The sequence below is a fragment of the Ambystoma mexicanum genome, chromosome 1q, assembly GCF_040938575.1.
Source record: "Ambystoma mexicanum isolate Mex_15411 chromosome 1q, UKY_AmexF1_1, whole genome shotgun sequence".
Taxonomy (NCBI): Eukaryota; Metazoa; Chordata; class Amphibia; order Caudata; family Ambystomatidae; genus Ambystoma; species Ambystoma mexicanum.
In genome coordinates, this window is record NC_090922.1 from 1065936829 (window position 1) to 1065963430 (window position 26602).

Genomic DNA, 26602 nt, shown 5'->3' on the forward strand with positions numbered 1-26602 from the left:
TCTTCAGGGTCACTGATGATTTTCTTTACCCGTAGCAGTTGACTGTATGGGAGATTCCTGAGCAGACTAGGCTGGTGGAAACTTAAACGATGTAAGAGGTTATTGCGGTCAGTAGGTTTGCGAAATAGAGAAGTGCTGTAGCTCGTTGTTTCGTTCTTGATGAGAACATCCAGAAAGGTGATTGTGTTGTGCGTAATTTCCCTCGTAAAATGAATGCGTTGGTCTATGTTGTTGAGATATTCAAAGAAACTATCAAAAGCTACCCTCGTGCCTCTCCACACACCAAAAATGTCATCTATGTAGCGGGTCCATAAGTGTATGTCCTTGCTCCAAACTTGTTTGTTGAGAATGTTGTCCATTTCAAACTTGTGCATAAAGCAGTTAGCATATGTAGGTGCCATAGTGGCCCCCATTGATGTCCCTGATGTCTGTAGATAGAACTGATTGCGATATTGAAAATAAGAATTTTCTGAAATGAACTGTAAAAGGGCCAGTATGAACTCTTTCTGTGCACGGATTTCAGATGTTTGTAATAGTAGCCATTCAACTAATTCGATCCCAAGGTCGTGAGGTATCGATGTGTAAAGACTTTTCACATCTATGGTGAACATCAAGTCATCCTGTTGTGGGGTTATAGAATTGAGTTTTTGAAGTAAATGGGTTGTATCACAGGTGTATGTGGAGGTTTTTTGAATAAGAGACTGTAAGAAGAAATCAAAGTAGATGCCCAGTGGTTGGTTGATGCTGTCCATACCTGCCACAATGGGTCTTCCTGGTGGTTTGAGGGTGTCTTTATGAATCTTAGGTAATGTTTAGAACTTCGGAATCCTGGGGTGGTGGTTGGACAAAAACTTATGAGTATGTTCATTGATCCATTCGAGTTCGAGAGCTTTGTCCAGTAGAATCTTCAGGTTCTGTTTAATTGCAGCAGTTGGATCACAGTCCAAGGTGGCATATACTGTCCTATCCTGGAGTTGTCTGGTACATTCTGTGTCATAATCAGCCGTATCTTGAATAACTAATGCGCCCCCTTTGTCGGCTGGGCGAATGGTTATATTTTTATCACTGTATAGATCTTTAATCAATCTCATTTCGTGGGGTTTCAAATTCCTGTGTGGGGGAGTTTTGTAACTGATCCTTTCTAAGTCGCGGGTCACTAGCTTTTGAAAGATGTCGATGGACGGGACTGTAATGGGTGGAACAAACCCCTGGAAATCAGGCCCCTCTGCTGGTTTATCTTGGACTTCTAATTCTTCAAAGAAGACCTTAAGTTTTAGTTTTCTGATAAACTTATAGAGTTCAATCTTTGTATCGAACAGAGTAGTCCCAAAGGTAGGTACAAAACTAAGACCTTTTTGCAACGTGTCCTCCTCTGACCTGCTCAGTGGTCGGCTGGATATGTTAATGACTAAGATTTCCTTAACTGGAGTCTTGTTTGAGGTTTGTTCTTTCGGTTTCCTCCTCCCCCTGCGTGTTCTTTTGGGCGGGCGCCTAAAAAAGCCGAGGAGGAAGGTGTTTGTGCTGCGGGACCGGTTGCTTGGTTTGAATTCTCTGTTTGTTCCGTGGATGTTTGAGTCTCGCTGGGCTTTTGAATCGGAGCTGCTGGCGTTGTCAGATGTATATTTGAAAAGCTTTTTAGGTGCTATAGGACCATATCTCTCCATCCATGTGTAAACTTCATCATTAATATAATCGTAGGTATCGCTTTTAAACTTCTTGACCTTTTTCTGTTCTAGCTCCGTTTTGTACTCTTCAAGTTTTGTATTTATATCTAACAGAATGACGTCGTATTCCTCCTTGCCTAATGAGCCAACTAGCTCTTTTTCTATGTCTTCAATCTCTGTCTTGAGCGTTGTTAGGTTTTTTGAGAGTTCTTGGATAGTTAGCAAAATGAGGTCTAAGGAACATCTATTCAAGATCGCCTCCCACTTGCAAACAAACTCCTTGCTTTCTTTACACAGGGTTGGCCGGAGTTGTATACGTAGGCCTCTTGGGATCCGTTGGTTCTTGTAATAGCGACCCAAAGTGATTGCATGTAATTTTCTGTTGATTTCTTTTCGTATAAGGTATTCTAACTGCCTGATCCGTTTGACAGGATCCTTGAGTGTAGTTCCATGTGTACCAATCGATGTATCGCTAATGAGTTCTAATATGGCAGTTGCTTCCTCAGATGAAAACCCTAGGGTTTCTGCACATTTATTTGATAATCCTTCGATATCCTCAAACGACAAAATAATTCATATATTTTTGTTTCTTTAAAATGCTTCGGGAAATGTGTGCCTCCACAGCGGTGTGTCTCACCAAAAAATGGGGGCGAAAAAGAGCAGGAAGGAAGATGAGTGGGCACCACTTGATTATACGTTCACGTGTTTCAAATATTTGAAATTTTTAAACAAAGAAATACGTTTGTTCCAATAGTTGACGCTAATATTGATGAGTGAGTTCAACATCGGCAACCATGAGATTGTATATAGTTTTACAGCAGCACCTATGTGATTTTTGCCCCTGGTGCCGCCATATTAACGTCACCAGCGACAGTAGGAACATTTCATTCATACTATCATGTATTTTGGGCTTGGTTCCTTAATGTCCTTAATGTTACTATTTATTTGTCACTTATTTTTTCCTATTTATTATGTGGCTTACATTATCCACAACTGAGTATTTCTTCTATTTCCATTTTTGTTACTTTCTCTGCTTTTCTCTTTTTTTAAACTCCATTATTTCCCATTTACATCTATTTGATCAGGTAAATGTCTGAATCCTTTCAGTATCCGCTCATTGGCTTCATTGCAGCCTTGCAATTGTGACCGCCAGCCCATCCGGGCGGCTTTGCGGTCGCGTGGTAATAAATGGAAGCGTTGCCTCGGCAACGCTTCGATGCGAAAGCCACAGACGAACGCGAGATAGCAAGAGGAGAACTCCTGTCCCCCGCGTTGCACACGGTAAGCGTGGTTGTAATTTTGTCTTCAATCACAGACTCCACCCGCCCTCAAACTCGTATACTTTTTGGTTGCAGCCAATCCACTGAAGGCTGAATTTCTGCGCTGATTTACATCAGGCAGCTTCTGATACCTACATGTTTTACATGTACCACGCTACATCCCGTGTATTCAAGTTTACATACTCAGGTAAAATGCCTTCTGCATTCATTTTACTATCCTCCATGGATATCAGACAGAGCCTTATTGTTCTCTTTTCTTGTATTTTCTACCCTATCCACTTACCTCTGCACCCACTTCTGCAACTTCAACTGAATGGTATGTAATTGATATTATAACATGTTTTTTGCACCATTATGTGATGTTTTTTGTACCATGATGAACTGTTTTCTTTATCATTGTTAAATTTATGTACTCATATACATTACCTGTAGACCTGCCCTGATGAAGGAAATTGAATTCCGAAATGCATTGGCAATTTGTTGTTCGAGGGGATTGGGTCCTCCGACGTATTCCATATCTATGACATGTAATCACCACAGCTGTGCTGCTTAGGAAACTTTTTTCTGCGTCGATGACGTCGATGCGCCGTCGTCGAGGGCCTCCTCCGACGTCATCCGATGTGATAAGTAGGACACACGACGCCCGTAGCCTCAGTTCCGTTTTTTCCGCGAACTTGTTGCTTCGTGATTCTCGGTTAACGCCTTGACTCTTTGGAGTTCTGTTCTTCTCGGTTCTTCGAACCTGTTCGTTTTGTGAAAATCCTTCGTGTGAAGATGTCTTCTACTTCGTCTTCGACCCCGCGTCCGGGTTTCAAGAAGTGCGGGGAGTGTGGGTCCAAGATGTCGGTGACAGACTCGCACGACGCCTGCCTCTGGTGCCTCGGGGAGGCCCACGACACGAATGACTGTATCGACTGCCAGTCGCTCACGTCCAAAGCCTTACACGAACGTAAGAAGAAGTTGTCGGTAGGTCGGGTGTCCAAGCCCAGGAAGTCGAAGTCTGCTGGGCTTTCGACGGATGATTCGAGGGGTGACTCTCCGCGTCATCGTCGGAAGTCTCGTGGGTCTCCTTCTAGGAGTCGGTCTCGCCACTCCTCAGCCTCTTCGAGGCATTCTCAGAAGCGCTGACACCGGTCGTCTTCCAGGTCCTCTTCAGAGGACTCTGCCCGGCACGTCGCTTACCCCACCAGCCGTGCGACGCCGGAGGAATGGGCTTCCTTCGGGAAGAAAATGCTGGCGATTCTTGAGTCGCAGGGTACTAAGCCGTCCGTGCCCCCGAGTGGGGTCGGTCGTGAGAGGTCGAGAGACACCGCTCGCAAGAGTGGTCGGCACGAGTCACGGGAGAGGTCCCGTTCGGACAAGGAGACTCGTTCTCGCCGTACCCGTTCCAGGTCCCGGTCCTCGACGCATTCGAGACCGCATGCACCTGTGAGGTCTTCGAGGAAGACATCGACGTCTGAGGCGTCGAGGGCGTCGACAGGCTTTCTCGAGGCTCCGGCTCCGAGGAAGTCGTCGAAGCCGTCGACGCTCGGGTCGTCGAGGGACACGCTCGGGCTCTGGCTTCGAGGGATGTGTCGACGCCGCTGATGCTGGAGGCGCTGCATCTGACGTTGACGCCGATTTCCTCGACGCCGATGCTGGTTCTCTCGACGCCGATTCGCTCGACGCCTTTCGTGTCGGAGGTACCCCGTGGCACGGGAGAACCCCCTAGGAAGGCTCTGGTTAAGAGCAAGCACTCTCGGGTGCCTTCTTTTCGCCACCTGGACTATATTTCAGAGGCGGATGAGGATTCTGATGGCCTGGTTCCTAGTCAGGTTCCAGATGAAATTGTCTCGGGCCATAGTCAGTTTGACGATTTGAGACAGTCACTGCATGATGCCAGTGGACTGGACACCTCTCCAGAGGTGGAGTTTTGTAGGCCTGAGCCTGGCTCTCATGCCGATTCCTCGTACCGGCGCCTTATGGCTAGGGTTTCTGAGTACTTGGGATGGTCTGCTCCCCCAGGGGAGTTTGTGCAGGATGATCTGACGGACATCCTTGATGTTGGTCCCTCAACTGATCCGGTACTGCCGCTTTACAGAGAAGGGTGGCGGCGGCTTGGACTGCTCCGGAGAGTCTCCTGGCGGTGGGCAGATCCTTGTCGCGAAAATACCGTCCAGCCAGTAGCGACCCCTGCTACTTGACCAGGCACCCCACTCCGGAGAGTTTGGTGGTGCAGGCAGCCACGGTCCCGGCAAAGCAGGCGTCGTACCCTACCATCCCTCCTGATAGGGACGACAAACGTTTTGATGGCTGGGCGAAGAAAGTGTTTTCTTCTGGTGGTATGGCGCTTCAGGCGGCCAACTCCATTTGTGCCTTGTCTCGTTTCACACACACTCTGTGGAACTGTGTTGCATTAGCGGCTGAACATATTCCCGAAGGGGACGAACGGGGTGGTTTCCTTGCTATGGTCCAGGATGGTAAGGATGCCATGTGTGAGTCCGTTCAGTCGGGTTTGGACTTCGCTGAATGCGTCAGTAGGTCCATGGTGGCGAGCACCGTATTACGCAGGTTTGCCTGGTTGCGGAAGTCGGGGTTTGCTCCTGATATGCAGTCCCGGCTCCTCAACATGCCCTTTGACGGTGAACACCTTTTTGGCAGCAAGGCTGACGAGAGCCTTGAGAGGTTGCAGACCTCAAAAGCTGCAGCGAAGTCGTTGGGCGCTGCAGTTCGCCAACCTCCGCCTTTTCGTCCTAGGGGACAGCAGTGGAGGGGTGGTTCCTTTCACTATTACTCCTTCAGTAAAGCGAGAGGAGCTGGCAGTCAAAGAGGCCAACGCAGGGGTAGCAGAGGTGGACGACAGGGTACCCGTGGTGCCAAGGCCGCTCGGGCGGTTGCCTCTTTGCCCTCAGGTAACGCCGCAGCCGCTCCCATTCAGTCATGAGGCCATGTCCCATGGTTCGCCGGTTGGGGGAAGGCTGGCGCAGCATCTTGTAGAGTGGCAAGCCATTACTTCAGATGTGTGGGTTCTGGAGATCATAACCCACGGCTACTCTCTTCCCTTTCGGCACAGGCCTCGCGACAATCCACCGGGGAACCTCTCTTTGCCGAGTCCGGATCCGCTCCTTGCGCAGGAACTTCAAGCCCTGCTGGAGAAATGCGCAATAGAACTGGTGCCTGTAGTGGAGAGGAACAAGGGATGGTATACCCCTTATTTTTTGATTTCGAAGAAAGACTGGGGATTGAGCCCCATCATGGACTTGCGCGGTTTGAACAAACTCCTCAGGAAGGACAAGTTCAAGATGGTTACTCTCTCTCAAGTCCTCCAGGCCCTTCAGCTTCAGGACTGGTTGGTGTCACTCGACCTCAAGGATGCTTACTTCCATGTGCCGATCCATCCCAAGCACAAGAAGTACCTGAGGTTCGCGGTTGGCGACTCGCACTTTCAGTTTCGGGTCCTGCCGTTCGAATTGACCTCCGCCCGAGGGTTTTCACCAAGCTCATGGTGGTGGTGGCAGCGCATCTCAGGCAAGGGGGGGGATTCACGTCTACCCCTACCTGGACGATTGGTTGATCAGGGGGAGCTCTCCCGAGCAAGTCCTGGATCATCTGTCCGTCACCTGCCACTCCCTTCACAGGCTGGGCTTCTCCCTCAATTTAAAGAAGTCCCATTTGATGCCAACACAGCGGCTCCAGTACATCGGAGCAGTGCTCGACACTTCCCTGGGGCAGTGTTTTCCTCCCCAGGTGAGAGCTCTTCACATTCAGCAGATGGTGCACAAGTTTCAGCATGCCCAAACGCTCCCAGCGTTCGAGTTCTTGAGGTTGCTCGGCCTCATGGCATCCTGCATTCTTCTGGTGCCAGAGGCTCGCCTGCGGATGAGATCTTTGCAGTGGGCGCTCAAGACGCAATGGTCACAGTCCTCCGGCAGGATGTCGGACCCGGTTCAGGTGCCGCCCTCGGTCGCCCGGGACCTTCTGTGGTGGGCCGTCGAAGGCAACTTGATGAAGGGGGCTCCATTTTGGCTTCCCTGGCTGGAGGTGACGGATGCATCCCTCACGGGTTGGGGAGCTCATGCCAAAGGGCTGACAGTCAGCGGTCGTTGGTCTCCGTCGGAGTCCAGACTCCATATCAATCTGTTGGAGCTGAGGGCCGTCAGGCTAGCCCTGAAGGCTTTTCTGCCGACTGTGCGAGGAAAGAGTGTCCTGATCCTGACGGACAACACAGTGGCCATTCACTACCTCAACAAAAAGGGGGGGCAGGGTCACTTCCTCTGTGCAGGGAGGCGATGCAGCTCGAGTTCTGGGCCATCCAGCAGGAAGTTTCGATCTCGGCAGTTCATCTGGCCGTAGACGAAAACGTGACGGCGGACGCTCTGAGCAGGCAGAGCACGATCTCTCACGAGTGGGAGTTGGCTCAGGAGATTCTCCTGGAGATCTTCGCCCTTTGGGGGACCCCTCAAGTGGATCTCTTCGCCTCCAGTGTCAACCGGAAGTGCGAAAGGTTTTGCTCGCGGGAATTTCCTCCAAAAGGAGCCTTAGGAGATGCGTTCGTGGTGGAGTGGTCATTCCCGCTGCTGTACGCGTTTCCTCCAGTCCCCGTCATCGCGCAAGTGCTGCGGAGGTTACGGAAGTTCGGTTCCCGGATGATCCTCATTGCTCCGGCGTGGGCTCTGAGGACGTGGTACCCGAACCTTCTCGACTTGTCCATCTGCCCTCCGCGTCGTCTTCCCTACCGAGACGTACTGCTCTCACGGGAGGGGGGTCAGGTTCTCCATCCAGAGGTCAGATCCCTCAACCTTCACGCTTGGCTTCTGAAAGGTTGAGGTATAGGGATTGGGACCTCCCTGAAGACGTGATGGAGGTGTTGCTTTCGGCCCGAAGGCCAGCAACAAAGTCTCTGTACCATTGCCGTTGGCGTAAGTTCTGCGACTGGTGCAGAGTTCAGAATGTGGATCCTTTTGCATGTGACATCCCCATGGTTCTGTCCTTTTTACTTTCTTTGGCCCACAGGGGCTTGCAAGTGGGTACCATTAAAGGTTACCTGGCGGCGCTGTCCATCTTTAAGCGCTCGTCTGAAGAGTGTTCTTACTTTAAAATCCCTTTAATTTCACAGTTTCTGAAAGGGCTCACTAATGTGTTCCCTCCGTCACCTTTCCTGGTGCCCGGTTGGGATTTAAACCTTGTTCTTAAGTTTCTTATGGGTGCTCCGTTTGAGCCTTTACATTCTTGCCCTTTGAGGCTGTTAACTCTGAAAACTGTGTTTTTAGTTGCGGTTACTTCCGCTCGCAGAGTGAGTGAGTTGCAGGCACTTTCAGTTAAGCCACCCTTCACTGTATTTCACAAGGACAGGGTTGTCCTTAGAGTTCGTCCTTCTTTTCTTCCGAAGGTAGTGACGGAATTTCATTTGGCCCAGAAGGTTGTTCTTCCGGCATTCTATCCTCCTCCGCATCCTGGTAAGGAAGAGGAGAGGCTCCATAGGCTTGATCCTAGGAGAGCTTTAAGCTTTTATGTTTCACGCATGTCCCGGGTCAGAGTGGACGATCAACTCTTTATTGTTTACGCTGGAAAGCGTTTGGGGCAAGCTGTGACGAAACAGACTTTGTCTCGCTGGATTATTTTGGCCATCTCGGAGTGCTACCGCTTGGCGGGTAAGGACCCACCGGCTGGCTTGCGGGCCCATTCTACCAGGGGTATGGCTGCGTCTACTGCCCTGCAGAGGGGTGTTCCTATTCGCAACATCTGTGATGCAGCCACCTGGGCTTCACTACATACATTTGTACGTCACTATTCCCTCGATTCCATCCGAGCACAGGATCTGGCCTTTGGCAAGGCGGTCCTTTGCTCTGCTATTTGATTGGCTATTCTAAATTTTGATTCTAAATTCTTTCCCTCCTCCTTGCTCTGGTACTGCTTTGGGAGTCTGTCATAGATATGGAATACGTCGGAGGACCCAATCCCCTCGAAGAACAAGTTACTTTCTTACCTGGTAACGTTCTTTCGATGGGATGGTCTGACGACGTATTCCATATCGCTCCCGCCCTGCCTTCCCCGCTGCAGAATTTCTTTTGCGATTGCAGGTTACGTTCCGCAAGGCTTTGTGTCTGACTGGCAGTTGACTAGTGTCACACGTTCTGGGGGAAAAAACTACAACTGAGGCTACGGGCGTCGTGCGTCCTACTTATCACATCGGATGACGTCGGACGTCGGTGGAGGCCCTCGACGACGGCGCATCGACGTCATCGACGCAGGACGCAGACGCCGAAAAAAGTTTCCGAAGCAGCACAGCTGTGGTGATTACATGTCATAGATATGGAATATGTCGTCGGGCCATCCCATCGAAAGAACGTTACCAGGTAAGAAAGTAACTTGTTCGTCTGATTGAAAAAGCGAATGTGGCGATTTCTTCCTCACTAAGAAAGAATTAGTGATCTCTCATTTTTTATGAGTTATTTTTTTGATAGAATTCTTGTGGATAAAGCCATCTTGAAGAACAATTGAATCTCAATATTGTTGTTATTTTTTCAATTGAAAGATAAATTTTTGTTTACTTTTATATATATTTTTTCAAAAAAGTTTTGGACTACTCATATACCCAGATCGGGTCCTTCTGGAGAGCGGCTGTGTGACCCTGCATTTCACTTGGTCTTCTGCCTCACATGTATTTTGAGTTTGGGTGTCTCCAAATTCGTCTCAGCCAGCTCCCTTCTGAATATCTAGACATGAACTATTGGAACAAACGTATTTCTTTGTTTAAAAATTTCAAATATTTGAAACACGTGGACGTATAATCAAGTGGTGCCCACTCATCTTCCTTCCTGCTCTTTATATTTATTGCTGTCTCAAATGTAGGAATGTATCCCACTGCTCGGGTGTTTCTAATTTAGGTGCTTCACCATTTACTGCTGTGTCCCAATTTCAGGTGTTTTCTATTTGTTGCTGTCTCTCAAATTTAGGCATTTTTCTTCCACTGCTCTGTTATCTGAAATGTAGGTGTTTCTTCATGGGTGTAGACCATCTATGTTAGCGAGCCATATCTTGCATTTAGCTCATCTGTGTTGGTGAGCATTGCCTCGCATTTGGCCCAGCTGTGTTGCTGAGCAGTCGCTTGCATTTAGCCCATTTGTGTTAGTGAGCCAATCTCTCACTTAATCCATCTGTGTGTTACGAGCAATATCTTGCACGGACAGATTGCGGGGCAAGGGAAACGCATCACTCCTGGAGGAACCCGTGGGGGTGGTTATTTATGCACACCAGAATGTACAACAGGGGAAGGAATATGGGCCATAGTTAGAACAGCAGAGGTAGGAAAGGGTACTGCCACTATCCAACCCTACCAAAAACTCAGCCTTCTGCATACACCTCAAACTCTGAACTAAACACAACCATACCGCTACAGCACAACAAACCATATAACACCACAACAACGAAACAAACCACACATAACCTCGCCCAACAGCACATGGCGGCTTCCAACCGAAAAACACATCTACAGTGAACAATGTCAACCGAACTGAAGCTGCCAACAGCACTTCACAGCTCTTATCTCCCACTCAGTCCAAGATACTTACCCCTTGCTTTACAGACCCGCATGAGCGCCAAGAAACCATGCAGGTGGCAACAGTGTGCGCTGTATAAGAGCCTTTAACATAACATTATCACTGTAATTGCTGAAGTATCTGACTTTATTTCTAAAAGTGGGTTATTGGTCCTTCTCCTCCTGCCTTGGAATGTGCTCATGTGCGCCCAGGCACCTGTGGAGGCCTCCAATACTAGATGACACTGTACACTAAAATCTGAGTTGGTATCCTTGGGTGGGGAGGGGGATGCTGTAGCAGTAAAACGAAGGCATATTTGCATACCCACAATACTTTGCATGCAAAAATATTGCAACGATATTCTGTGCAGTTTAAGAATATTACTTAGCATCGCAGACCCATTTATTTTGCTGTGTAGTTTTCTGTACCCAACTCCCCACACTAATATTATTGGATAGAATTATACAAGTGCTCCGTTAGCTAGCATTCACTGTAGCAAATCACTATGCCCAAAGAACTATCCAATTGTGTAAAGTATGCAGACTGCTTGAAAAGCATTGCGATTTCTGAATATCTATTGCCCAGAAATGTGCAGTCAGATTCTTCAGTGCTTCAAAGGATGCTGGTGCAGAGCTTAGGATTCCAGAGTGTGGGATGAGGGTTCTAGATGTTGATAATGTGAGGCAAGGGTGTCTGTTCAGTCCCCCTCTGGAGGAAGTGAACACAATACCCAATCACACAACAAGCATCAATTAAACAAGATGGGTGGACAGCTAATGGCCAGAAATTCCTCCAAGCACACCCAACCACACATGAAGGATTCTACACAGTGAAGATGGAGCAGGACATTTTGGTGCTGATGTTTTGCCGCAGTAGCCGGTTTGGTGCGACCTGTTCGGTATGGCCAGTTCGGCGCAATTCTAGTTCTTTTAACATCGAAATTCGAATACAATAAAAAAATTCGAAAAGAATAAAAATGCAATTAAGGCCATCTCGATCCCTGGCCTATAATGCTGCATGGCTGCACAGTTAACCGCAAGGCCATACATATTTTACTGATTTGCACTGTTTACATATATTAAGCGTCATATGCTCAACTTGTTCTTCATGACATGTTAAAATAAGTAACTGGTGCCCTTGAATGTAATACATCTCGATAAGTTAGTGTTGCGGTCTCGTGGCCCTGCAGGCTAGGGTTCGAGACAGCATTCATTTTTTTTTTTTAATAATGTATAAAAATTATGCACTGCCGTGCCGAAACATGCTGGGGCCAAAACATCCCTGCGCCGGAATGATCGTGCTTAACAAACAGCGCCAAACTGGCCCATGCCGAAATGAGGTGTACCTCAGTGAAGAATCCACACTGTCCCAGACCGGCATATGGCATTCCTAACTGGTTTAGGCTAACTACACACTGCAGTCCTGGGACGGAAAACATCCAGTAGCCAAAAATGGCTGCAGCGTCCATACACGAGACCCAAGACCTAGTCATGTGACCATTTAAGCTTTGAAGGCAAACGCATGCAACCTCCATTTTGACTAAGCCATGTAAACTTAATTCCACCAGCCTAGCCATATGACACTGTGGGAGACTAAGGGGGTTCTATTGGGCATCCCCTGCTTTAGGAATCATGACATATAGCATAGCACTTAAAATACAGAGCCACTCTTTCAGGCTTGGGATTAAATGTGTGGTTGGAAGAAAAGTCCAAAAGCCAGCACAAAGTACAGGGGCTGCCTCATGGTGTGTAAGATGGGCTTTCTACGCCACATATTGGGTTGTGTTCAGACCAGCCCAGTCCTCTGTGTCTCAGCCCCCTCATTTGCAAGGCTGGGCATTTTCTCCAAAGCTTCACATATTGCAACCAATCTCCATTGAAACACGTTAGTCCTCGGTGACCTCCTATGCATTCAAGCAACACCAGCTCCTAGATGTCATCGGAGCACTAACTTAGGCCAGGCTACATGTTTTCTGCATGAATCACTCCTCATTACCTCCACGTCCACTCTTCCTCGTCCCAGTACTTACTTCATGAGGCCCCTGCCTCCGACACAGGACCTTCTTCTATTTCTTTAAATTCCTATAACTCCTCCCCCACATCCACGTCACTCAGTTTAGACTTTTTCTTCCCGGTGCGGGGCACTGGGGAGCACCGATTGCTGGCCCCCTGGGGGGGGCTGTGTGGCGGGGCCCTCGGTCCCTCAGGTGCGGCGCTGCTCCTGGGCCACCTGCGGGGCTTGGGGTCACAGTTGAGCGGGATTGCCTCGCTCGGTTCTTTGCTGGGCTCCGGACCGCAGCGTGAGCATTGTGTCCCGGGTCCTGCATGGCCCGGGGGAGGTAAGGAGAGGGGAGGACTGGGCTTGATGTTTTTCCCCTCTCCTCCTGTTTTGGCCATCTTGATTCGACTTGGCAGTATGGGCTAGCCTTCCCTTTTGTTGTGTGGCCTCTCTGCTTCTTGTCGTGGGGTGACAGTGGCAGAGAGTCTTTGAAAGTGCGGGGGCTCTGTTCTGTCGCAGGCATGTCACATACCACCCGCTCCTCAGACACACACAGCACAGGATGCACCGGATGTTAGCTGCATTCTCTGGGGGAAGGTAAGGAGAGGGTAGGACTGTGCTTGATGTTTTTCCCCTCTCCTGCTGGTATGGCCATCTTGACTCCTTCAACATGCCGTTTCCTCGTGCTTTATGTACACATCTTTATTGGAAATAATGGCAAGCACTTGGCAGTATGGCCTAGCCTTCCCTTTTTGTTGTGAGGCCTCTCTGCTTCTTGTCGTGGGGTGACAGTGGCAGAGAGTCTTTGAAAGTGCTGGGGCTCTGTTCTGTCACAGGCATGTCACATACTACCCGCTCCTCAGACACACGCAGCCCAGGATGCACCGGATGTTGGCTGCATTCTTTGCGTGCAGCCTGTGAAAACAGCGCAGATTTGGACGCGTCTGCAAGCGGCCTGAAGGGCACCGGCCTGGCATAGTCTACACTTCGTGTTTGAGTCTCTGCGGTGCTGACTCGGCATTTCATCCTTCCTAGACCGACGCATTGGAACGATTTAGAGCTTGGGGCTACCAGCTACTGGATACAGGGCTCAAGCCACCTCTCAGTAATGTGGCGAGTTAGTGGTGTGTTTGGGTCTGTGCTAGCTATGGACGCAGACTCCTTGTCCTGTCCTCTTCCTCTGAACTGCACGAGGGAAGGTCAAAGGAGATGATTTTCTTTTCCCTTGTCCGGCATGGAATTATAGAAAATGCATCATGGAAGTAATGGCCATTCAGAGGGTTCCCAGTGTCTCTTCTTTTAGGGCCTAGGTCCTCCGGTGCTGACGTGTTGCTTTCACGCCTCCTCTCAGACTTGTGGGAAGTGATATGGCACATGGTGGCACATGTCTGTGCTTAGAGGGGTTCTCAGAGCCCCTGGTGCCGGTGGAGGGGGATGTCACTTCAGTGGGTTTTTCCAGTGTAGGAATACCCCAGGTGGGGGGTTGCCTTTGATGTCTGCTATCCGGGATGGATTGCTTTGCCCTGCTTGGTGACAGTACTCTGCCCTTTTTGACGCCAGCCTGGTGGCTCCTCTGTCGGCTGGGGGGGGCCTGGTCTGCTGGACTTCTGGGCTGTCCTGTATCTTCCTTTTGATAAGTCGGATCTTTTTGTGGGCTGACAAGCATGCTGTTATATTGTGGCGCAGGCATGCTTCAACGTCCTGTGATTTTCCTCTGGTGCAAGTGCAGTGACTGTCGGTTTTCCCTGGCTCCTCGTCTCTATCTTCTCTGAGGTGTATGGGACCGGTGGGGTTCGGCTTCCTGGGTAATGGGCTCCTTCCGGAGGGGGGGTATCGGTTGCAGTTCCTGTCTCCTCCTGTCCAGGTTTGCATGGTTAGGACTTTGGTACCCAGCTCACGGTCCAAGTAGTTGGCCATGTGATCCGTTCTCTAGGAAGGATTGTTGTGGGTTACCGTCTTGCCCGTTCCTCTCCCTGTTCAGGGTCAAGTTTTCTACTTGCGGGTGTTCCTGGTCCCTATGCCTTCTAGGATGTGTCACCTGCTTATGGGTCTCAAGACCCTGCACTGCTTGTCTGGGGAGAGTGTACTCTGGATGTTGTGCAGAGGGGGCGCTTGCTGGCTGGTCTGGGTTCTCAGAAGGCAGTGTGTCTCGGCTCGCCTGTCGCTGAAGTTACGGGGCACGTGGCGTCTTGTGTTTTTTCGGTTCCTTGAGCCCGTCTTCGGTTATGTCCCCTGGTGTCTTATACTCTCTCCCACTGGTTTCCGACGTCTCGGCTTTCGTAGTTGTGTTTTCGGTGTCCCCAGCGCTGCGAGTCTCCCTGCTGTGGTGGCGGGGGGTTTCAGGTCTACAGGCTGAAGTGTGCATGGTCCATCCTCCTGTGGCCTCTCTTACTACCGACGCCAGCAAAAAGGGTCTACATTGGGGGTCCTCTCAGCTCAAGGGTTGTGAGATCTGGGGAGAGCCGGCGATCATCCAATTGGCAAGAGTTGTGCCATTGTCCAAGCTCTGGTGTACTACAAGGAGTTGCTGGACGGTCGGCGGTTTTGATCCGATCGGATAATACGACGGCCTTGGCATATGTCAACTGCAAAAGGGGTTCCGGCTGTTCCTTGAATGCTCTGGCAGCGCTGATAGGCACCTGGGAGAAATCTCATCTGGTGTCTCTGGTGGCCTCACGTATCAGAAGGGTGGACAATGTTAAAGCGGATCTTCTCAGATGCCGGTTTTCACTCCTTGGCGGAACTGGTCCTGTTGGCCCAGGTCTTTGCAGTGACCTGTGTCAGATTAGGGTTCCCGGTTCTAGACCTGTTTGCATCCCCGGCCTCAGCAGAAGTTCGCCTCTTCTGCTCTCGGTTTCAGGCCGGGGGGATTGGGGAATGGACGCCCTCTCTGTACAGTGGCCTTGGGGTTTTCCTTTATGCCTTTCCGCCTATTCCCCTTCTGCCCCGGGTGGTTTGGCGCATCAGAGTGTCCAGGGTTACTGTGTTGTTGTTAGCTCAGTTCTGGTCCCGCCGGAGTTGGCTCCCCTCTCTGTTGGAGCTTCGGTCCTAGGAACCTTGGCTGATTCCGAGGTGGCCGTGTCCCCTTCAAGGGGATCTGCGGTTGGAATTCCACTGGATGCAATGGGCAGTGTGGCTATTGCTCAGTCTAGGTTGATATCTCAGGTTCTCAGATCCTGCAGTTGAGTACATAATGGATGCTCTTAGACCCTCCACTCTGAAGGTGTTCTGATAAAGGGCTTCCCCCTTGGGATCTCCCTCTTGTATTACGGTTCCTTCAAGGGCCTCCTTTTGAGCCCTATTTCCGAGATTGATATCAAGCATCTTACACTGAAATCTGCTTTTCTTATTGCCTTCGCTTCTGCCCGTAGGCTTGGAGATTGGGGCTCTCTTATGTCACCCTCCTTTCCTGAGGGGGCTGGCAGACTCGGTGCTGCTGAGGTGTGGTCCGAAGTTCCTCCCTTAAGTTGTATCTCGGTTTTCATACCTCTCAGGATCTGGTTCTCCCTGACTTCTTTCATGATCCTAGAATGCATGAGGAGGTGGCTTAGCTTAACATTATGTCCGGCGGGACGTGTTGGAGTATTTGGCTAGGTTTGCTTTTTCCCACCAATCTGATAGTCTTCTGATTGCTTGTGGTCCGGCTGGGGCTGGGCAAAACGCATCTGTGGTTTCCATTTTCCGCTGGTTCCGGGTTGTGATCCCAGTGCCTATATGGCTTTTGGCCTGCCTGTGCCTGCGCACGATCAGGGGCGGTCCGCCAGGGGTTTGGCGGCTTCCTGGGCCGATGCAAGGAGGGTTTTTCTCTGCAAGAGATTTGTATGGCTGCCGCCTTGGCTGGTCTAGGGATTTCCATCAACCGCTATGGGTTGAGTTTCTCCCACTCGGGGGGTTGGTTCCTTCGTGGTTGGAGTTTTATCTGTGGGGATGTGAATTAAGAGGTATTGTGGGTGTGTTTGCTGCACTGTTTTTAGCTCTGTTTCTCATTGGGACCTTTTCCCCGTTGCTGCTTTGGTATACCTCATGAAGTAAGTACTGGGACGAGGAAGAGTGGACGTGGAGGTAATGCTCTGATTACTCTCCGGTAATCTTCATTACTCCTAGTCCTACTCTTCCTCGTCGCAGTACTGACGACCCACCTCACCCTCCCTGCGGGGAAGGTCCCATGCTCTGGCTTGGTAATATGAAACTGAGTGACGTGGATGTGGGGGAGGAGTTACAGGAATTTAAAGAAATAGAAGAAGGTCCTGTGTCGGAGGCAGGGGCCTCATGAAGTAAGTACTGTGACGAGGAAGAGTAGGACTAGGAGTAATGAAGATTACCGGTAAGTAATCAGAGCAACACCAGCTGTGATGCTCTTTGCATTGGCCTAGGTAGCTGAAGAACAGGACCGCCAGTAAGTAAAAGCTAATGCCCTTTCTGTCACCGATAGTCAATTTTGCGTTACCTACAAAATCATTCCACACCTCGTTTTCAGCTGTGGTATTCGCAGTTAGAATGCGAAGGATCTGCAGCCATAACACGGGGATGAGGCTGCATACTGGTGAATTTATGCCCACACACAGGCTTTCATTGCTTAGTCTGTTTTACAATAAATAATGGCATGTTTAACAATGTTGCACGTGCATTAACTGAACAAGTCACTAAGTGGAACAAATTGTACTTTAACAAAAATGCTAATTATCTAATTTTGCACTGTGCAGTAGTTAAGGCGAAAACAAGGGTGCAATATTTTCTTTTGTTAATTGTAGGGTGAAAATCCTTTTGAAATTGTTGAACAATCAAAGGAGCCTGTGGTAGAAGAAAATGAAGCTCAAGATGCAACAGAGCAAACCGATTTTTCTGAAGATGTAGCTATTGATTTCACAGAAGACACCATGAACTTTGTGGAAGAGACCGAAAACACCACCACCTTTATAGAAGAGACTGCTACAACAAACTACACAGAAGATGCACCTGACGTTGCAGAAGACTCAACTGACCAAATTGACTTTACAGCAGACTGCGTCACTACTGAAGAAAATTAACTTTGTCACTCGGACAAAAATACATTTGTTTTCCATTTCTAATTCTGATTTGTGACTAAGCCCACAAAATATCCAAAAATACCGATTGTACAATTATTTTCCATAACTTTTTCTCGGCATGCTTAACTGTTAATATACCTGTTTATTATTTACACATTTCTTTTGTATTTATTGGGTACAGTTTTAGTTGCGATTTTAGCAAATCAATACAGCGTGAGGCTTAGTTATGAAATAGTTCTTTAGGTCTAGAACTATTTCTTTAATTCTATGATTGGTTTCTAATGATAAAACATGCAGCATCGAGGGGAGAAGGTGCTTTGTTTTAAAACATTATACATTTACTTTGTGCTGTGAATAATGGCGGTTTGGAATGTGTTGGTCCATGTCTGACTTTGATGTTGCACTTGTTCCACACTTTCTGTAGTCCTGAATTTAAGCACGCTTAACATGCCTAACTACTTCTGTACATTTTCCAGATTTTACATGAATAAATGTTTGTCTCAAAACTTTATGTGGATTTGTTCTCCTTTTTTTAAATGTTTTAATTGGTTTTCACATAAGATAAATGCTTAGTATTAGTGTGCACATTCACCTAATGTGCACACATTGACATTCATACCATAGCCTCGAATCTCAGATTTGTGACAGGATATTAAGATTGTGGAATTCATTGAAGAAAAAAAGACAGACTGGATTATATTGCATCTCTCCTCTAAGGGTAAAAGGGATGCCTTGTTGGCACAAGTTCTTACCCCTCGGCTTTGATTTAACTGACTTTCACACTCAATTGAAAATTAACTGGAAATTGGCTACCTCTGCAAGGGCCCCTGATCTTGGAAACTTAGCTCGGGGGGGATGGAGAAGAGGAATGAAAGTGATAACGAAAGACTAAGCAGAGGCAATTTAAAGAGGTGATTTCGGTAGCCCACAAGAAAGATCTACACTCTCAGAAATATACAGTAGCGAATCATGGAAAGCTGAGGGCTCTAACTTCACCCGCGGCTACCGCTCCAGCTTGGTCATGGCTAGCTGGTGCATTGAGCTGCCCTGGAAGTTGCTAGACTGTGGAAAATAATAAGTCCATCTTATTGAGGATCGGCTGTTGGAATACTATAGGGTTCCGAAGCCTGTTTGGGGGTGGATGGCGGGCTTTGGTGGATCTGGACATCCTCTTGTTCCAAGAGACCTGGTTAAGGGAGCCTCCTCAGTGCGATGGATATGTGGTGTCTCTAAACCTGGCTCCAAAAGGGTTGCTTGGCCGCCCATTTTCTGGATTATTGACGATGTTGAAGAATGACTTGGGTTGGTCAATCACGGCAACTAAATGCCCAGACCACTATGTTCAAGCAATCTATTAAAAAAATTATTTGGATGGTGTGGACCGACCTTGGCTCTTGATTAACGTGTATTGGCGAGTCAATGTGGGGAAGGAATTTGATTTTACGAAGGCTGTAGCTAACTTGATTGAGGCTGTCTGTGAAGGGGATGGTGTCAAGATAGTGTTGTGTGGAGATCTTAATATCAAATTGTTGAATAAGACTGGGAATTTGTGTGCTAAGAAGGAATGGAATGAAAGGGAGAAGAATTGGATGAGGAGTATGAAGCTAAGAGAAATGCACTTGGTAAATGGGCAAACGGAGGGAGATATTCCCGGTCACCCCACATGGAGGAATGGATCATTGACATCTTGTTTTGAGTATTGCTTCGAGCGGGAAGGCAAGGAGTAGCTCGAGCTGGAAGGCCGGCGTTTTAGACAGTTTTGTGGCCGAGAGCTGATGAACATGGGCATTCCTCCGTTACAAAGCGAATTTGGTTTACAAGCTTAGTTTTCAACTGCTCCAAGCTCTGCTTGCCTGTGTACACAAACTTTTCCCATTTAACTCTGGACTCCTCTGCGTGCTGATTTGGACGTATTTTGCCCACTCGTGTATCTGGACCATTTCCAGCCTTTTCGAATTTCACTGCCTGCCGTCTTGTTTCCCATGCAGCCCGCCCATGTACCAGGACTTTAGCTTGCTTTTCCTGATTGCTCTGTCTGCCGTCTTGTGTTACATGCACCCCGCCTGCACACTTGTTATATTGGATTGCTGGATTAATAGCGCTCCTGTTGTGTGCCGGTCTCTCGGGTGCAGCCCCCCCTCCCTTTCTCGCCTGCTTCTCCGCTCTTTGCTTCTTGTTTGGATACCTATTGTTTGTTTTACGGTCCATTTCACCACGCCTCTAGTACTTTTCCTGACTCCTGCAATTGGAAATCACCATTGCGCCATTTCTATCACACATTACCAACGTACTGGAACTCATTATTGGATGTGCATAAGAGACGCTGCGCTGAGTATTGCACCAACCCGTATCTAGTGCGCTCCTCGTGCCGTCCGGGAATACTACCCTTACTAACCAACCTTCTTTGTTATTTTATACCTGCTGTTGTCTCCCTTCAAGTGAATCCAGTATCTCTGACGAGAGGAGGCTTAAGTAGGAGGCTCCAACCCGAGCTCTACAATCAAATTCTGGCAATACGTGGTCAGTCTCAGTAAATCACCCTTTGTGCCGCAATAGAGACTGCTCAGCACTAATTCTCAAGTACTGCAATCAGAGAGCGAACAAAGACTCCTAAGGTTTAAGGAACAGGCAATCGCATACCCCCCTCTCCTGACCTCCTACACCACTAATCATCTAGTACCGTACATAGTGAATTCTTCCGTGCAAGAACGCCCGAAGCAGCTACTACATATGTGAACAACGAGATCTTCTCCAACTTTGTTACTGCCTATCACCATTCGCTGGGTGCTGCACGAAGTACACCACCCCTGACGACAAAACCACTCCCAAACCTTAGAGAAGATACGAAGAACTTCACTCCTGTGCTTCGTTTTTCCAAACTTTAAGCAGACCCTCTGCTATATCCTCCAGACGACATTCCGGAGCCTGCAACTCAACCTACCACTCCATCACTGTGCAAACAGACTGAACGGACCAGTCCTACAGAAGAACTTGGATCACCTCGGCCAGGAGTCTGAAAGGGTCTGGTTCCTGGATCTACACAGAGCCCCTACAACAACCTCTGCTCAGGAAACTGGAAGGGCCTGTCCTTGGGATCCTGTAGCCCACAAAGAACTTGATACTCGTCGACCGCATCTGTTGAGAGACCGAAAGGGCTTGTCCCTTGGACCTTAACAGAGCTTCTTTAACGTCCTCTATTCAGGAGACCGAAAGGGCTTGTCCCTTGGATCCTGTAGCTTACAGTTTCAACATCACACTTCCTATTTCCTACTCATCGACCACATTTGTTGAGACCGAAAGGGCTTGTCCCTTGGATCTTAACAGAGCCTCAACGTCCTCTACTCAACAAACCGAAAGGGCTTGTCCCTTGGATCCTGTAGCTTACAACTTCAATATCGCACTTCATCCTCCGTTAGGAGACCGAAAGGGCTCTGCCCTTGGATCGTAACCGAAATGCAACAATCACTATAGCACAGCCTCTACCAAGGAAACCGAAAGGGTATATCCCTTGGATCCTGCACCACAGTAACACCAACGCTCGCTTTCTCCGGTCAGGAGACCAAAAGGAAACTGTACAACAACCTCAACGGAGTCACTGTCATACTCTCACCCAGGAGACCGAAAGGGCACGCCCCGTGCATCCTGACAGGATCCGCACGATGGATCTCAATATAGACCCTAGAATAATCAAAGGAGAAATGTCGGCAACTCGACCCAAACAGCAACCCGTTGTGCGCCCTAAAATAAATATTAATAACCAAACTCAACACCGCTGCCATGTCTGCCCTAGACTTTTCACAATTAACCTTGGAACAATCACTCTCCAGAGCCCATACGACAAAATCTGATCTGAATCACCACCAACAGAAAGTGGATCTGGACATTGAGCATGTCCCCATCACAGATGATCCCCCAAAATAAAGTCTGATCTTCCGACTCAGAACTAAATTGACAATCGAACAATCAACCAGTCTTACCGAATCAGATCAATATACAAGCACAAATCCATAGCACCATCACCATGATTGAATATCATGACATCCAAGGCACCAACGTCCAGAACGATCCTGAACTAGCATCTGCTCGACTACGAACCCCCCCTACTCAGTCATCCAACGATGTTCAACCAACAGAAAGTAACTCACGAAGCTACGTCGAACAGGAAGAACTACCATCACCGACGTCTCGAAACCTACACCCTCTCCAGCAGCAAAACACTACTGAAAGTGTAGAAAACGGAAAACCGGACTCCATTACTAACGATACTTCGACCAAAGGTATCACACAATCAAACTGCAACACAAAGGCTTCTATTCCACAAGAACGACTTGTATCACCACTAGGAGACACATTGGCCAGCAACCCAGCTTCTGCACCAACAGACAAAACAACCAACTTATCTCACGCCTCCTGCTGGCCTACACCAAGATTCATCTGCGCCATTTTTTGACTCGCAGAAATACGAGAATTCTAATGATACTGCCAATAACCAACCAATGGAGCGTAACACCCATACACCCAAGACTCAGCCTGCCACCCTAGAAGAACCACGTGCGATCACGAAAGATTCCAACATTCATGAAGTTGGCAAACCTCAGTCAGATGAACCACGATTTACCACTATCTTACAAAAACCACCAACCAGTTTAACACAACAAACAAAGAAAGAAAAAGCAAGACTAGCCAAACTGGCGTGGTTACACACACATAACTCAATCAAACTTGCTCAAGCTCCAGAAAACGTCGACAATCAAACTACAACCAAGGCAAGAAGACTTTCAATGGATATTACAGAAATTGAATCTATCATGCTAAGCCTCGACAAACGAAAACAAATATTTGGCAACATAACAGGAAACCATCAATCACAGCTTACTTCGACCCCATGCTTAACACAAGGAACCGGTCAAAAACCCATCATAAGAGAAACCAAATTAAACCTATCAAGAAACAAAAATATTCCTACTCGATTCAATTATGATACAGATGAATCGTACTACACACCTGATCCTACGACCAAGAATGAACAACCCACGCTTCAACTGAGCGCACCAGAAATTAAATCTACCAACACGACATTCAATAAACTCGAACACGAGGATTACACCAACCCCAGGATTCAGACTACCATGCCCGACCTACCTCGCAATCCATGATTCCTTTTATGAAGTTACACGAAGTCATGAACGATAATATCAAGGACCAAGCAACTCTTTTAGCACTGATACACTCCAAACAGATCTACATAGAGTACTTCATAACCACAATCGAATCTCGTTTGAATTTGGAAGCAGAACAATCCAATTGATGGCAACAAAGTCTGTCAGAAATAGCAAGAAGCGATCGCCAAGAAAAAAACAATCTAAACACTGAGGTACTAGCTCTACTCAAATCTCATCATCAACACCAAACAGCGCACAAAGCAACTATAATGATCAATCAAGCTACATTAGCTCCCCCAGCTAACGATACGTTCCAACAACCAATTGGTGGAGTCCGAACCATTGGCACATGTCATACACAACGGAAAACTGAACCTGCCATAACCTCACATCCAGAGTCTCAAGATCCTAACCACTCAATTAAGAACACTACATAGCAGTACCAGATCTTCTCGAAGGATAAACTAGGCACTACCATGAAACCAGTACAGTCAAAATCAAACAAAAAACGATAGAGGCTCAAGAACGTTCCTCAGAACAGTAAAGACGACAGAACAAAGGCATCCACTACCAACAGAGAAGATGATGGCTCAAAGTCATTCAATACCCGCAGAGAAGATACCCTGTCCCTCCATAAAGGACGACAACAACCCAAACCAGCAGCAACATACTGGAGTCTTACAGACCCATGGACAGACAGAGCCACCGTCCGAACATTCCACCCAGGATGAAGACCTCCTCAACCTTTCAATTCACGGAGACCAGATAACAGACACACCGCCACCCAGGCATCCCACAATGCCCTCAAGCTTCATAATAGATGAGTACACCACTAATCACGAACCACAATCATTGGACATGTATGAAGAAATTTCTGAGGACTCATTACAAGAAACCTCTGGTATATGTTATGCTCACCTGGCTCCCACAGGGGTGTCGAGCGGAACTGGACAGCCACGGTCTCCACCAACGTGATGCGTAGTGCAGAGATGACTGACTGGACTGGCCCACCTAGCTTTGTCTGCTTGACCCGTAGAAGTAGTCTCCTAAAGACGGGGAAAGGGAATTAGCCACCCGTGGATTTGAGTATTAACACCTCACTGCGTCCCCACTTATCACTTCTGACATTCCCTTTCACAAAGCTCACCTTATAGTTTTGTATGATGAGCTCTCCATCCTGCGAAGAATGCAGGGGTGCGTTGATGGCCAGTTACTTCACTGGCTTGAGGATATAGGAAGAGTTCTGGACAAAGCTTGGCTCCAAACCTCCGGGCGAAAGGCCGTAAGTATATAGTTCTGAGTTCAAAATGTCCGAATAATCACTCTTGTCCAATTCCTTGTTTCTTTTGCAGCTTAGACCCAACAGATGATCGTCTTGTGGCAGCTGAAAGCTTTCAGGTAAGAGTCTGTGTTTTGTAACACTGTCCGGTAAATGATGCCAAGGTTTAACTCGCTGCTTTCTCTTTTCTTGCAGGTGCAGCGTAGGAAGATTTGGCGTGCTGGTGGATAATGCCTCCTGCGGTAAAATCAGGTAAGCATATGGTGGCAAGAGATTGTCCTTGTTTGTTCCCTTGGCTCACCTTGTTGTTTTCTTGTCCCCCTTAGGTGCTGGAATGCGGCAACCAGGTGATGGAGACAGCACCGGATCGTAGAGATGCTGCGAGGAACGGTGAGTATGGCGCGGCGCTGCTGCTGGCAATGCGACACGTTTAAAATGAAGTCTGTTTCTGGTTCGAAGATGCGCTGAATCCGAAATCAGGTAAGAAATCCAGTAAAGTTCTTGTTCTAACCTTTCTTTTTCTTTCCCTTCTTTCTAGGCGCTCTGGACTCGAGGCGGGCGTGGCAGGATGCTGGATGCTGACTGCAGACACAGTGAGCGTTACGCTGCTGGATGCAGAATAATACGAAGCATGTGCTGCTTTTCGGGCGTGGTTTAAATAGCCTTCAAAGTAGTCCCAGGTAAGTATTCCTCCACAGCCACACCCGAGTAACAAAATAGTCCCTAAGATAAAATAGTCCCTTCAAGCCTCACATGGGCTTGGATGCTTGGATCCCTTGCAGCATGGTCTGCATCAGGTACATTTTAACATATGAGCCTGGTGCCTATGGCGCCAGGACTGTACCCAGATAGCCCCTAACAAGGGTTGCTGGGTTTGCTCCAGGTAACATGATGCCTGCTTCCGGGGTTGATGGACTTGGTCTGGATGCCCGGGGCTAGGCATCATGACAATATGCCTCAATCCCGGCTCCTTCGCCTCATCAGTATCCGAATCATATGACCAAATTTCAGAGAACTCTCTCAGTTCACCTCCATCAAGTAATACCGATTGTATATTTCCCTCATTTGTCAATCCGCTACAACAAAACCAAATCTATGAAATCCACATCGAAAATAAAACCAACAGATCTGAACCACTAATACTCAACAGAACAAATACCCTCCACCTTTTTGGAGCGATTCCACAACTACAAAAAATAACAACAAAAAAGATTGATCTAATAACTTTTAAAGACGACAAGCATCTAGATAAGATCGGTGCTGAACTTTCCGACCCAAATGACCAAGAACTGATCCTATCAAAGCGCGCTCAGCTCCTCAAACCTGGCTTTAAATGCTGGGCATCTACATCAACAAGAAAACATCAACCAAGGAAGCAGATGATCAACCACACTGAGGATCACACAGAAAATGCCGCAATTCGGACTCAGGTTCGACAATCGGAAGAATGGAACAGAACAGACCGACCATTCAAAAGAATCTACGACTTTGAATCTTCAATCACAGAAACCCTATCCTCAAGAATCTCACTTAACTCCCAATCATAACAATCGCTGAAACCGGATCTTATATGGTCCGTTTGCTCATGGAACACTAGAGGAAACTTGCATCTGTTTACCCATCCCTCAACTGATCTAGAAAATTATCAAATCATATGCCTCCAAGAGACTTGGATCAGTGAAACGCCAGCGTGCGATGGTTTTCTCACCTTTCTAAATCCTGCTATAATCAAAAAACAAGGAAGACCAGCATCAGGCCTACTTACTCTAATCAAAATAAACCCTCACTGGAAAGTACTGACCAGTGAAAACATCAATCCCTGCATCCAATTAACAATAATAACGATGATGAACACTCGAACCCAAAAAACTGATGAAACAAGAATTGCTATACTAAACCTGTACTGGAACCCCGCAGCAATAACAGAAGCATTCATTGACGGTGTATTCATTACAATTGACAAACTAACCTGAACCCACTATCACCTCGAAATAATACTCTGCAGGGATCTCAACATTAACTTATTCACACAGAATGGTACTCCCTGAACCTACGATCAACTTTCACCAAAAGCAACAAGATGGATGAGCGAAATACTTACCCGAGATCTCATCCTCCTTAACCATGCAAGGAACAACTTCACTTCATACGTGCCAACATGGGCCAGAGGATCCTCCGCAATCATAGATTACATATTCCTCTCACAAACCCTGCATGAATCAGTCAAATCAGCCCAAACGATAGTCTGACAAAAGCGACCACAATAAGTTAAGTGTAATCACATCTCGGCACCAACCAAGATACAACCCTGAAAGTATGTCCAGTAGAACTTGACGGAACATCTTCAAGACTCCGCATCCCACAAGCAGCGATAGCCTCTCTACCGACAAAACTTCTTGCCTCAAATAAGACAGACCTTGAAAAACTGAACTACGAGTGGATTCTGCTCCCCTTCTAACAGTCAAAAACCGATTACAAAAAACTCCCCTCCATACATTCAACCAGGAAACAGCCGAAAAGAAAAAGGCCCTGGCGAAATCGTTAAGAGAGCTGAAGAAAACAAAGACAGCAGAAAACATCTTGCAGATTTCGAAACTGAAACAATCATATAACAACTGGAGAAAATCGCAACAAAAAATCCTGCTGCAAACAGATGCAGAAACCATAATGAAGGC

At 47.8% G+C, this 26602-nt stretch overlaps 1 protein-coding gene across 4 annotated transcripts in view; it reads left to right on the forward strand.

Annotated features, from left to right (window-relative positions):
* LOC138541496 (DBIRD complex subunit ZNF326-like) overlaps positions 1-26602 on the forward strand; it is a 1377506-nt gene that overhangs the window by 1072722 nt on the left and 278182 nt on the right. For 3 of the 4 annotated variants that reach the window (XM_069641762.1, XM_069641763.1, XM_069641764.1), the window contains one exon: positions 17211-17997. The exons of the other annotated variant lie outside the window; for it this stretch is intronic. In XM_069641762.1, the coding sequence (XP_069497863.1) occupies positions 17211-17486 (276 nt within the window). In that variant the 3' untranslated portion in view covers positions 17487-17997. Of the gene's footprint in view, positions 1-17210; positions 17998-26602 lie in introns of those variants that run through there. 4 annotated transcript variants of the gene reach the window in all.